This window comes from Vulpes vulpes, chromosome 12, assembly GCF_048418805.1.
Source record: "Vulpes vulpes isolate BD-2025 chromosome 12, VulVul3, whole genome shotgun sequence".
In the NCBI taxonomy this organism is placed as follows: domain Eukaryota; kingdom Metazoa; phylum Chordata; class Mammalia; order Carnivora; family Canidae; genus Vulpes; species Vulpes vulpes.
Window position 1 is genome coordinate 22671616 of NC_132791.1, and position 13857 is coordinate 22685472.

At 40.9% G+C, this 13857-nt stretch overlaps 2 protein-coding genes across 29 annotated transcripts in view; one reads left to right on the top strand and one right to left on the bottom strand.

Moving 5' to 3' along the window:
- The window catches only part of UNC13B (unc-13 homolog B), a 245728-nt gene that overhangs the window by 134836 nt on the left and 97035 nt on the right, over positions 1 to 13857 (bottom strand). For all 28 annotated transcript variants that reach the window (XM_072728005.1, XM_072728015.1, XM_072728001.1 and 25 more), the window contains one exon: positions 10656 to 10713. In XM_072728005.1, coding sequence (XP_072584106.1) covers positions 10656 to 10713 — 58 coding nt within the window. The remainder of the gene's footprint in view (positions 1 to 10655; positions 10714 to 13857) is intronic.
- On the top strand, positions 8621 to 9350 carry LOC112930859 (protein S100-A11-like). The gene has a single exon (XM_026013305.2). The coding sequence runs from the start codon at positions 8905 to 8907 to the stop codon at positions 9214 to 9216; it is 312 nt and encodes a 103-aa protein (XP_025869090.1). The 5' UTR covers positions 8621 to 8904; the 3' UTR covers positions 9217 to 9350.

The following is a 13857-nucleotide window of genomic DNA, read 5'->3' on the forward strand; positions in this document are numbered from 1 at the left end:
CAAATAATCCTGAAAATCTACGAATTCGGCCTGAGATTTAAAGAGAGAACAGCTGGAATGCTACAGTGAGAAGAGGTCACACTTCCATCAAGGTAGGAAGACGGGGAAAAACGAAATAAAGAAACAAAAGGCCTCCAAGGGGGAGGGGCCCCACGAGGAGCCGGGCTGAGGCCGGGGCGAGTGTCCCCAGGACAGGAGAGCCCCGTCCCGGAGAAGCAGGAGCTGCACCAATCTTCCGGGAGGAAAAGCGCTGGCAGGGAGTTAGAGCAGGACCCCAGAAAGGCGGGGATGCCCTCAGGCTCCCAGGGGCACTAACAGAGCAACTGCGCCCGGGGAGAGTGCGCCGAGCTCCCCAAAGGGCTGCAGCGCACGCATGCATTGACCCGGGAGCAGCTCGGAGGGGCTCGGGCGGCGGCTCCGTGGAGAGGGAGCTGCGTACCCCAGGAGCAGCTCGGAGGCGGCTCCGGCAGAGGAAGAGGCTCCGTGCGGAGGGGGCTGCGCAGCTCCGGGAGCAGCTCGGCGGGGCTCGGGCGGCGGCTCCGCGGAGAGGCGGCAGCTTGGCCAGAGCACGAATGCAACAGCGCAGGGCCGGGAGCACTGGGCGCCGGGGACACAGCCCAGGATCCGGCCTCCCCCCGGGGCAGGCAGAGGCCAGGAGGGCACAGGACCGCAAGGACGCTCCTGCCCCGAACTGAGCAGATCAGCGGCCCCGCCCCCGGAGCCTCCAGGCCCCTGCAGACTGAGAGCTCCGCAGTTACTGCGGAAGCTGAAGCCAGGGCTCCAAAAAGCTGAAGGCAGGCTCCAGAACCGCTGCCACTGCGGTTGTTCCTCCTGGGGCCTCACGGGGTAAATAACCCCCACTGAGCCCTGCACCAGGCAGGGGGCAGAGCAGCTCCCCCAAGTGCTAACACCTGAAAATCAGCACATAGGCCCCTCCCCCAGAAGACCAACTAGACGGACAAGTTCCAGGGGAAGTCAATGGACTTAAAGTATACAGAAACAAAAGATACTCCCCCCTCTTTTTTTTTTTTTTTTTTTTGATTTTTGATTTCTGTTTGCTTCCCCCACCATTTTTTTCCTTTATTTCTTTTTCTTTCTCTTTTTTTTTCTTCCTTTTTTCTTTTTTCTTTTTCTCTTTTCTTTCCTTCTTTCTCTCCTCTCTTTTTCTCCTTTTCCCAATACAACTTGGTGACTTCAATCTAGCGCTTTCTATACTCCAGGTCTTTCTATACTTAGGTCTTCTAAGCACAACATCTCAAAAGAAACAAGAGCTTTAAATGATACCCTGGACCAGATGGATTTCACAGATCTCTACAGAACTTTATGTCCAAACGCAACTGAATACACATTCTCCTCAAGTGCACATGGAACCTTCTCCAGAATAGACCACATACTGGGTCACAAATCAGGTCTGAACCGATACCAAAAGATTGGGATCGTCCCCTGCATATTCTCAGACCATAATGCCTTGAAAATAGAATTAAATCACAATAAGAAGTTTGGAAGGACTTCAAACACGTGGAGGTTAAGGACCATCCTGCTAAAAGATGAAAGGGTCAACCAGGAAATTAAGAAAGAATTAAAAGGATTCATGGAAACTAATGAGAATGAAAATACAACCGTTCAAAATCTTTGGAATACAGCAAAAGCAGTCCTGAGGGGGAAATGCATCGCAATACAAGCATCCATCCAAAAACTGGAAAGAACTCAAATACTAAAGCAACCTTACACCTAAAGGAGCTAGAGAAAAACAGCAAATATATCCTACACCCAGCAGAAGAGAGGAGTTAATAAAGATTCGAGCAGAACTCAATGAAATCGAGACCAGAAGAACTGTGGAACAGATCAACAGAACCAGGAGTTGGTTCTTTGAAAGAATTAGTAAGATAGATAAACCATTAGCCAGCCTTATTAAAAAGAAGAGAGAGAAGGCTCAGTTTAATAAAATCATGAATGAGAAAGGAGAGATCACTAACAACACCAAGGAAATACAAATGACTTTAAAAACATATTATGAACAGCTATACGCCAATAAAAAGGGCAATCTAGAAGAAATGGATGCATTTCTGGAAAACCACAAACTACCAAAACTGTAACTGGAAGAAATAGAAAACCTGAACAGGCCAATAACCAGGGAGGAAATTGAAGCAGTCATCAAAAACCTCCCAAGACACAAAAGTCCAGGGCCAGGTAGCTTCCCAGGGGAATTCTTCAAACGTTTAAAGAAGAAACCATACCTATTCTACTAAAGCTGTTCTGAAAGATAGAAAAAGATGGAGTACTTCCAAATTCGTTCTTTGAGGCCAGCATCACCTTAATTCTAAAACCAGACAAAGACCCCACCAAAAAGGAGAATTATAGACCAATATCCCTGATGAACATGGATACAAAAATTCTCAACAAGATACTAGCCAATAGGATACAACAGTACATTAAGATTATTCACCATGACCAAGTAGGATTTATCCCCGGGATGCAAGGCTGATTCAACATTCGTAAAACAATCAATGTGATTCATCATATCAGCAAGAGAAAAAACAGGAACCATATGATCCTTTCAATAAATGCAGAGAAAGGATTTGACAAAATACAGCATCCATTCCTGATCAAAACTCTTCAGACTTTAGGGATAGAGGGACCATCCCTCAACATCTTAAAAGCCATCTATGAAAAGCCCACAGCAAAAACCATTCTCAATGGGGAAACACTGGGAGCCTTTCCCCTAAGATCAGGAACAAGACAGGGATGTCCACTCTCACCACTGCTATTCAACATAGTACTAGAAGTCCTAGCCTCAGCAATCAGACAACAAAAAGAAATCAAAGGAATTCAAATTGGCAAAGAAGAAGTCAAACTCTCCCTCTTCACCGATGACGTGATACTCTACGTAGAAAACCCAAAAGCCTCCACCCCAAGATTGCTAGAACTCATACAGCAATTTGGCAGTGTGGCAGGATACAAAATCAATGCCCAGAAGTCAGTGGCATTTCTATACACTAACAACGAGACTGAAGGAAGAGAAATTAAGGAGTCAATCCCATGTACAATAGCACCCAAAAGCATAAGATACCAAGGAATAAACCTAACCAAAGAGGTAAAGGATCTATACCCTAAAAACTACAGAACACTTCTAAAAGAAATTGTGGAAGACACAAAGAGATGGAAAAATATTCCATGCTCATGGATTGGAAGAATTAATATTGTGAAAATGTCAATGTTACCCAGGGCAATTTACACGTTTAATGCAATCCCTATCAAAATACCATGGTCTTTCTTCAGAGAGTTGGAACAAATTACCTTAAGATTTGGTGGAATCAGAAAAGACCCCGAATAGCCAGGAGAATTTTAAAAAAGAAAACCATAGGTGGGGGCATCACAATGCCAGATTTCAGGTTGTACTACAAAGCTGTGGTCATCAAGACAGTGTGGTACTGGCACAAAAACAGACACATAGATCAATGGAACAGAATAGAGAATCCAGAAGTGGGCCCTCAACTTTATGGTGAAGTAATATTTGACAAAGGAGGAAAGACTATCCACTGGAAGAAAGAGTCTCTTCAATAAATTGTGCTGGGAAAATTGGACATCCACATGCAGAAGAATGAAACTGGACCACTCTCTTTCACCATACACCAAGATAAACTCAAAATGGATGAGAGATCTAAATGTGAGACAAGATTCCATCAAAATCCTAGAGGAGAACTTAGGCAACACCCTTTTTGAACTTGGCCACAGTAACTTCTTGCAAGATACATCCATGAAGGCAAGAGAAACAAAAGCAAAAATGAACTATTGGGACTTCATCAAGATAAGAAGCTTTTGCACAGCAAAGGATACAGTCAACAAAACTAAAAGACAACCTACAGAATGGGAGAAGATATTTGCAAATGACGTATCAGATAAAGGGCTAGTTTCCAAGATGTATAAAGAACTTATTAAACTCAACAGCAAAGAAACAAACAATCCAATCATGAAATGGGCAAAAGACATGAACAGAAATCTCACAGAGGAAGACACAGACATGGCCAACAAGCACATGAGAAAATGCTCCGCATCACTTGCCATCAGGGAAATACAAATCAAAACCACAATGAGATACTACCTCACACCAGTGAGAATGGGGAAAATTAACAAGGCGGGAAACCACAAATGTTGGAGAGGATGTGGAGAAAGGGGAACCCTCCTGCACTGTTGGTGGGAATGTGAACTGGTGCAGCCACTCTGGAAAACTGTGTGGAGGTTCCTCAAAGAGTTAAAAATAGATCTGCCCCACGACCCAGCAATCGCACTGCTGGGGATTTACCCCAAAGATACAGATGCAATGAAACGCCGGGACACCTGCACCCCGATGTTTCTAGCAGCAATGTCCACAATAGCCCATCGGTGGAAGGAGTCTCGGTGTCCATCGGAAGATGAATGGATAAAGAAGATGTGGTTTATGTATACAATGGAATATTACTCAGCCATTAGAAATGACAAATACCCACCATTTGCTTCGATGTGGATGGAACTGGAGGGTATTATGCGGAGTGAAGTAAGTCAATCGGAGAAGGACAAACATTATATGGTCTCATTCATTTGGGGAATATAAAAAATAGTGAAAGGGAATAAAGGGGAAAGGAGAAAAAATGAGTGGGAAATACCAGAAAGGGAGACAGAACATGGAAGACTCCTAACTCTGGGAAACGAACTAGGAGTGGTGGAAAGTGAGGTGGGCAGCGGGGGGCGGGGGTGGTGGTTTGGGTGACGGGCACTGAGGTGGGCACTTGACGGAATGAGCACTGGGTGTTATTCTGTATGTTGGCAAATTGAACACCAATAAAAAATAAATTTATTTTAAAAATAAAATAAAAAATAAAACAAGGACTCAATTATTCCATTACTCTTCCTAATAAGTTTTAGCTATTAAAAGTAGTACATTGTTGGGAGAGCCTGTCTGGCTCAGTCAGTAGAGCACATGACTCTTGATCTCAGGGTCATGAGTTTGAGCCCCACGTTGGGTGTAGAGATTACTTTAAAAAAAAAAAAAAAAAAGCACATCGTTAAGTATTTAAAAAATTTAAGATGCAAAAAGAGGGTTAAAAAGTCATTAATACCATAGATGAATGGATAAAGAAGATATGGTATACATATATAATGGGAAACTACTCAGCCATAGAAAAAGAATGAAATCTTCCATTTACAATAACATAGATGAATCTAGAAGACATAATTCTAAGTGAAATAAGTCAGAGAAAACAAACACCATATGATTTCACCCATATGTGGAATTTAAGAAAATGAACAAAGAGAAAAAAAAGACAACAAAAAGGAGACTCTTAAATATAGAGAGCAAACTGGTAGTCACCAGAGGGGAGGTGGGTGGGGGAATAGGTAAAATAGCTATAGGGAATTAAGATTACACTTATCATCATGTATAGAACTGCTTAATCACTATACTGTACACATGAAACGGATGTAACATTCTATGTTAATTATACTGAATTAAAAGAAGAAAGAAAAAAATAGGTAGTACCATATAAACGTTATAAGTTTTTGAATCCTTCAAAATAACCTGCTGGAATTTCATTTCGAACTACTTATTGATCTTTTAGATTAGAATTGGAAGGGGGCACCTGGGTCACTCAGTTGATTAAGCATCTGCCTTCGACTCAGATCATGATCCGGATCCTAGGATTGAGCCCTTCATCAGGCTCTCTGCTTAGCAGGGAGTCTGCTTCTTCCTCTCCCTTTGTGTTTTCTCTTTCTTTCTTTCTTTCTTTCTCTCTCTTACTCTCTCACATAAATAAATAAAAATCTGGGCAACCTGGGTGGCTCAGCAGTTTAGCACTGCCTTCGGCCCAGGTCGTGATCCTGGAGACCCGGAATCGAGTCCCATGTCGGGCTCCCTGCACGGAGCCTGCTTCTCCCTCTGCCTGTGTCTCTGTCTCTCTCTGTGTCTCTCATGAATGAATAAATAAAATCTTTAAAAATAATAATAATAATAATAAATAAATAAATAAATAAATAAATAAATAAATAAATAAAAATCTTTAATTAAAAAAATGGGAAGAACCAAAAACACATGTCAATCCCACATACCAGAGACAAATTTGATTAATATTTTGGTACTTTATTTCCAGATATTTTCCCCCTAAGTATATAAATACATTTATATACATATATATGTGTATATACGTGTGTATATATATATATTTTTTTTGGTCCACTAAGGCATTTTACTTGCACATATGAATTACAACCTTAGAAAAAGAATCCCAGGATTTTCCCTCCTGTGTGTTTTTGTCTTGCTTCTTCTGATCCATGATCCCAGCTGAGGTTGTCAGTACAATGAAACCAAACTGGCGGGATGAGAGCAGGTTATTCTGCCATTTTTCTAGATCTTTCAGTTGTACATCAAATTTGGGGATGATCACTCCAAACTGTTTAACCTGCCCGTAAGGTTCACAATCTTCCCAGCTCTGTGATCATCAATGATTTCAAATCCGCCAATGTAACCATGCTTTATTATCACAGTGAGAAACCAGATGATGACTTTGGAGCATGGCCTAATAAGAACCTGGCATTTGTCTCTCTTTTCAGCATTGTTAATGCTCTTGAGAGCCTCTGCCAGGACATTCATGCACACCATCATGATGGCACAGAAAGATGGCAGTTATACACATAGATTAATCTGCCTGGGCTGCCATAATAAAGACTGGGTGCTTAAATAGTAGAAATTTATTTTTTCACATTTTCTAGAGGCTTAAAAGTCAAAGATCAAGGTTCTGGCAGGGTTCAATTTCTAGTGAGAGCTCTCCTACCTTGGAAACCTTCTTGCTGTGTGCTCATATGGTAGAGAGCGTTCTGGTGCCCTATTAGACTAGAGCCCCTCCCATGACCTCATTTAACCTTTAACACCTCCTCATAGGTTCTCTCTCCAAATACAATCACATTGGGGGTTTAGGGCTTCAACATATGAATTTTAGGGGACTACAATTCAGCCCAGAGCATTCCACCTCTGGTCCCCCCAAAATTCACATCTTTAGCACACACAAAATACATTTTTTCCACCCCATCAGCCCCACAAGTCTTAAATCCAGTTCAACTCTAAAATCCAAAGTCTCACTTAAATATCTACTAGAGGGATCCCTGGGTGGCGCAGCGGTTTGGCGCCTGCCTTTGGCCCAGGGCACGATCCTGGAGACCCCGGATCGAATCCCACGTCGGGCTCCCTGTGCATGGAGCCTGCTTCTCCCTCTGCCTATGTCTCTGCCTCTCTCTCTCTCTCTCTGTGACTATCATAAATAAATAAAAAAATTTATGCACAAATCTTTATCTGCCTCTTGATTACTTACTTTAATAAACTTCCAAAAATTTGACTACTGAATTGAATGATTTTCTAATTGGAAAAAAATAGCTATAATTTTAATGTAAGTTTAAAATATTATTTACCAAATGTCATAAATGTCCAAAACAGCAAGGATTCTTTTGTATGATTATTAAAGGATATTAAAGAATCAGGACAACCAAATAAAGTGTGCGATTCCTGACTGGATCATACAGTGGGGGGAAAAATAGCTATAAAAATATTTGGGGGACTGGGACACCTGGGTGGCTCAGCGGTTGAGCATCTGCCTTTGGCTCAGGGCATGATCCTGAGGGTCCAGGGATCGAGTCCCACATCGAGCTCCCTGCAAGGAACTGGATTCTCCTCTCTGCCTATGTCTCTGCCTCTCTCTCTGTCTCTCATGAATAAATAAATAAAATCTTTTAAAAAAATATTTGAGGGACAACTAAGGAATTCTTAATATGCACTAAATATTAGATATATTATTGGGTCAGTGTTAAACTTCTGGAGTCTGATCATGGTATTTTGGTTACATAGACTGTCTTACCTCCAAAGAGATACATGCTGATGTGTCATGAAGTCTGAATATTATATGATTCAGAAAATACATATAGTTTTGTGTATGTATATACCGAGACAGAGATAAAGACATGAGAGAGAGGTGGGAACAAGTCAGACTAAATGTGGCAAAATGTTTACCACTAAAGGGTAAATGGGTGCTCATTATATTGTACTTTCAACTTTTCTGTTGTAAATTTTCAAAATAAAAATATATGAGGGAATAGTCAAAAGACAGGAACAGACCATTCATAGAAAAATAAATTAGCCCACAAGCTTATGAAAATTAATAAACTTGTTGATTATTTATGGCCTTTTATTTCCTCCAGCTCTCTTGGCATTTGATCTCTAATCACTTCAACTGCACTTCATCATATGGGTGCAGGACAGAATAGGAAGTAAAATCTCAATCATTCCATTTATCTCATTAGCAGTCCTGGAAAAAGGTTCAAAAGATGAAAAAGCTCAGGGTTGCCTGAGCGGCTCAATCAGTTAAGCGTCTAACTCTTGATTTTAGCTCAGGTCATGATCTCAGGGTTGTGAGATTGAGGCCCATGTCTCAACCAGCTCTGGGCTGGTTGTGAAGTCTGCTTAAGATTCTTTCTCTCTCCCTCTGTGTCTTGTTCTTACTCTCTCTCTCTCCCAAAAATAAATAGATAGATAGATAGATAGAGATTTAAAAGTTCAAAATTAGCTCATTTCAATGTATTCTGGAAAGGACCTATAGATTTTAATTTATAACCTGGTTTTCAATTCAGATTCTTCTGGTCTCCTATGACCCTAAATGTTTGATAAATTCTAAGTTCTATCTATAAGGAAAGGGGAAAAAAAAGTGAGCAATAAGTCAGAAAAAACAGAAAATTTTCTTTAAAGAAAGAAAATATGTTGAAGTCTGCCATTGGTCTTACTTTTATCAAGAAAGTAGCCTATAAAATGGAAGACAACCCCAGCTCCCAGCTCCCAGCGCTGCGCTCCCCCGCCGCCGCCGGACCGCTGCGTGCCCCTCCCGCGAACACATGGCAAAAATGTCCAGCCCTACGGAGACTGAGCGGTGCATCGAGTCTCTGATTGCTGTTTTCCAGAAGTTTGCTGGAAAGGAGGGTAACAACTGCACACTCTCCAAGACAGAGTTCCTAACCTTCATGAATACAGAACTGGCTGCCTTCACAAAGAACCAGAAAGACCCTGGTGTCCTTGACCGCATGATGAAGAAACTGGACCTCAACTCTGATGGGCAGCTGGATTTCCAAGAATTTCTTAATCTTATTGGTGGCATGGCCATAGCTTGCCATGACTCCTTTACAAGGTCTCCCCATTTCCGGAAGTAAATCGGAGGGGTTCCTGGGCCTGGCCTCCAGACCACCTCTTTCCTTCAAAACAGCTTCCCAATCATCACATCCTTCTCACATCCTACACAGACCTGAGCCCACAGTGTCCACCACCCTGTGCAGGCCAGTCCTGCTGGTAGTGAATAAAGCAATAGCATTTTTTTTAAAGCACACACACACAAAAAAAAAAAAAGGAAGACAACCGATGGGATTTACAAACCATGAACGGAGGTTTTCCTTTTCACTATGAAGGTTATAATGGTTGCAAGCAAAGGATATGGAATCAAGTTGTCTGTGTTAGGATATTTACTCCACTATCTACTACCTATATGATTTGTGGCAAATTACTCCGTATCTTTATGCCTCAGTTTCCTCATCTGAAAAATGGGACAACAGTAAAAACTGTCTTAGGGTTATTGTGAAGATTAAATAAGTCAGTACATAATTTTAGTTCTAATAGCAGCATCTGGCATATTGTAAGACCCCAAGATATGTTAGTTACTATGGCTCTTATTTTTACCAGTATTACTACAATAACTACAACTACAACTTTCAAATAGCAGTTGTTAAGAGTTTAGCATCTGGTTCAGAAAAACTATAGTAACACAAAAGAAAAACATACACAAAAAAAAAAAAAAAAAAAAAAAAAGAAAAACATACACACGCTCCCAGAGGTTGAAAAAGTAAAGACAACAGATACCAAGTCAATTCGTTAGTGTCACCTCAGTCTATTTTGAGAGAAACTGAGAAGGTAGAAATATACCAACAATACACAGCTCCTTTCAAGAATGAATTTTTGAAGTCTGGATAAATTAATTTCAAGAGAAATGACAAGTTCTCTCAATCATTTATCAAACTTCATTGAGGCTTACATTACTATGTATCAGATATTGAGAAAGACACTAGAAATAAAATGGAAGAATGTCTATGCCTTTAAAAACTTTGTGTTCTTGTCAAAGAAATATACATAGATTATAATGTATAAGGGGTTATATGATGAATGTATGTACAGGATACTATGGAAGCAGAAGAAAGACACCTAAGCTAGACCTGGGGGAAGGAGGAAACAGAAAGAAGACTTCCCAGGAGGGATGACATTATATTGACATTTAAACTGAGCTTTAAAGAACAGTAACAGGTAAAGGGGATAAAATTAGGGGAAAATAAAAAAAAAATGGGGGGAAAATCATTCCTCCATGGGTAACAGCTTGCAAATGGAGATAAAAGATGAGCATCATTGCCCTGCCTACAGCCACACAAAATCAAAAGGACTCTTCTAAAGCTATGGTCAGATAACCACTGGAGATATAAACCTGAATAGGTGTGCTTCCAGAATATCTTCTGTTTACATCTCCAACCTCCCCAACTCAAAAAAAGTCATTTGGAGAACTGACAGAAAGCTGTGATTAAGGACATTCAGAGACAAGTTTCTCACTTACAACACTGGGCGGCAGCAGTGGGCAATGGCTTCCTCTGGCTTTCTTCTTGAATAGAATACTAGAAGCAGAAAGGAGAAAGAAAAAAAAAACACAGATAAGAGGTCCAAGTTGGTGGGGGGGGGGGGGGGCGGGATCACAACAATATGTAAAAGGTTTAGCTTTTGACTAGAGTTAAATTTTTACTGAACAGAAACAGATCATCGTGCTCATTCACCTACGTGACCCTGACATAGAGGCCAGACTATGAAATGTGGCCTTTGCCCAATGCAACAGGCTAAAGCAGGATAGCAGAGATTGTTCCAACCAAGGGCACCTGGGTATGTACCAGCTCTGCCAGGCAGCTGTAGAAGGCTTAGAGGAGCCTTAGAAAGCTTGAAGCTCAGTCCTCTGAGTTTTCTTATGGATCTTGTATAAATTTCTCCATTTGGGTGATGGAACTGAAAATCTCTCTAAAAGTGAGTTTTCTCATCTTTAAAAATGTAATAGCACTTCTCTCACAAGGTCATGTGGGAAGGGAAATGACTTAAACACATAAAACAATATCTAAAACCTACTAGAGTCCTCTTCCAACTTATACTCTAGTCTCCCCAACCCAACACCACCATCACAACCATAAAAACAGATTACTGAAGCCATTTAAAAAAAAAAAAAAAGTTCTATAAAAGAGATCAGAACTGGGCAGCCCTGGTGGCGCAGTGGTTTAGTGCCACCTGCAGCCCAGGGTGTGATCCTGGAGACGGGGGATCGAGTCCCACATCGGGCTCCTTGCGTGGAGCCTGCTTCTCCCTCTGCTTGTGTCTCTGCCTCTCTCTCTCTCTCTGTGTTTCTCATGAATAAATAAATTTTTTAAAAATCTTAAAAAAAAGAGAGAGAGATCAGAACTAAATGCAAGTCTTAAGGATGAGCAGGTAAACAAGTTAACACAGGGGTGCCTGAATGGCTCAGTGGTTGAGCATCTGCCTTTGGCTCCGGTCATGATCCCAAGGTTCTGGGATCGAGTCCTACATGGAGCTCCCCACAGGGAGCCTGCTTCTCCCTCAGCCTAAATTTAAATTTAAAAAAGAACAACAACAACAGGGGCGCCTGGGTGGCTTGGGATGTCTGGGTGGTTCAGCGGTTGAGCGTCTGCCTTTGGTTCAGGGCATGGTCCCAGGATCCAGGATCCAGTCCCACACTGGGCTCCTTGCAGGAAGCCTGCTTCTCCCTCTGCCTATATCTCTGCCTCTCTCTGTGTGTCTTTCATGAATAAATAAATAAAAGGAAAAAAAGAAAGAAAAAGTTAACACAGGTATAGAGTCTGAAAAATAGTTTGATTCAGAGCCTATTGGAGGATTCAAAAAATATAATTTGGTCCAGCAATTTGTAAACATGAGATCTGGAGTTCTCATCCTGACTCTGTCACTTATTACTACACTCTGATGTACTAGGCAAGACAGAGCACTCTAACACTGCCAATGAATGAGCCACTCATTCAACAGATACCTCTTGAATACCCCATTATACACAAAGGCCTTGACAGAGGTCATGGTAAGGAGTCTGGACTTTATTCTAGTGTACTGGGAAGTCATTTATAATTGTTTTTAAATTTTATTTATTTGACAGACAGAGAGAGCACAAGCAGGAAGAGCCACAGAGGGAGAGGGAAAGGGAGAAGCAGACTCCCCATTGAGTAGGGAGCCCAATGCGGTGGATCCGAAGACCCTGAGATCATGAGCCGAGCCAAAGGCAGACATCCAACTGCCCAACTGACTGAGGAATCCAGGCACCCCAAAGGAAGCCATTTATGCTTTTAAACCCAAGAGAGATATGACTTGACTACACTTTAAAAGTCCTGCTGCTCAATGTCCACAATAGCCAAACTGTGGAAGGAGCCTCGGTGTCCATCGAAAGATGAATGGATAAAGAAGATGTGGTTTATGTATACAATGGAATATTACTCAGCCATTAGAAATGACAAATACCCACCATTTGCTTCAACGTGGATGGAACTGGAGGGTATTGTGCTGAGTGGAGAAGGACAAACATTATATGGTCTCATTCATTTGGGGAATATAAAAAAGTGAAACAGATTAAAGGGGAAAGGAGAGAAAATGAGTGGGAAATATCAGAGAGGGTGACAGAACATGAGAGACTCCTAACAATGGGAAACAAACAAGGGGTGGTAGAAAGGGAGGTGGGCGGGGGGATGGGGTTACTGGGTGACAGGCACTGAGGGGGACACTTGACGGGATGAGCACTGTTATGCTATATTTTGGCAAATCGAACTCCAATAAAAAAATATATACAAAAAAAAAGTCCTACTGCTGTGTGAGATAAACTATAGGGAACAAGAGGGAAAGACTAATTACTGCAATAATCCGGACAAAAGTTTATGGCAGCTTACATAGGAGTATTAATGGTACAGGGCACTACAGGTAGTTGAATCCAAAACACAAAACACTTTTTATATGTAAATACACTTTTATATGTGAAATACTTTATAAGCAATAAACTATGATACAAGTATCAGAGGTAGATACTGCTATTACTAATTCCAATAAGGAATAAAAGACAGATCCTACTGCTGGTGGGAATGTAAACTGGTGTAACCATTGTGGAAAACAGTATAGAGGTTCCCAAAAAGTTAAAAATAGAACTACCATATGATCCAGTAATTCCACTATTAGATATTCACCCAAATGTATAAAAACACTAATTTGAAAGGATGTATGTACCCCTATGTTTAAAGCAGCATTATTTACAATAGTCAAATTATGGAAGTAACCCAAGTGTCCATGGATAGATGAATGGAAAAAGAAGATGTGGTATATATACACAATGGGATATTAATCAGCCACAGAAAATAATGAAATCTTGCCACTTGCAACAACATGGATGGATCTAAAGAGTATATTAATAAGTGAAATAAGTCAGTAAAAGACAGATATCATACAACTTCACTCATATGTGGAATTTAAGAAACAAATGAACAACAATAAAAAAAGAGACAAACCAAAAACCAGATTCTTAAACATAGAGAACAAACTGATAGTTATCAGAGTAGGGGAGATAAACTAGGATGAAGGGGATTAAGAGTACACTTATCGTGATGAGCACTGAGTAATACAGAGAACTGTTCAATCACTATATTGTACACTTGAAACTAATATAATGCTGTAATTAAAATTATACTGTAATTAAATTTTTTAAATTGCTGAATAAG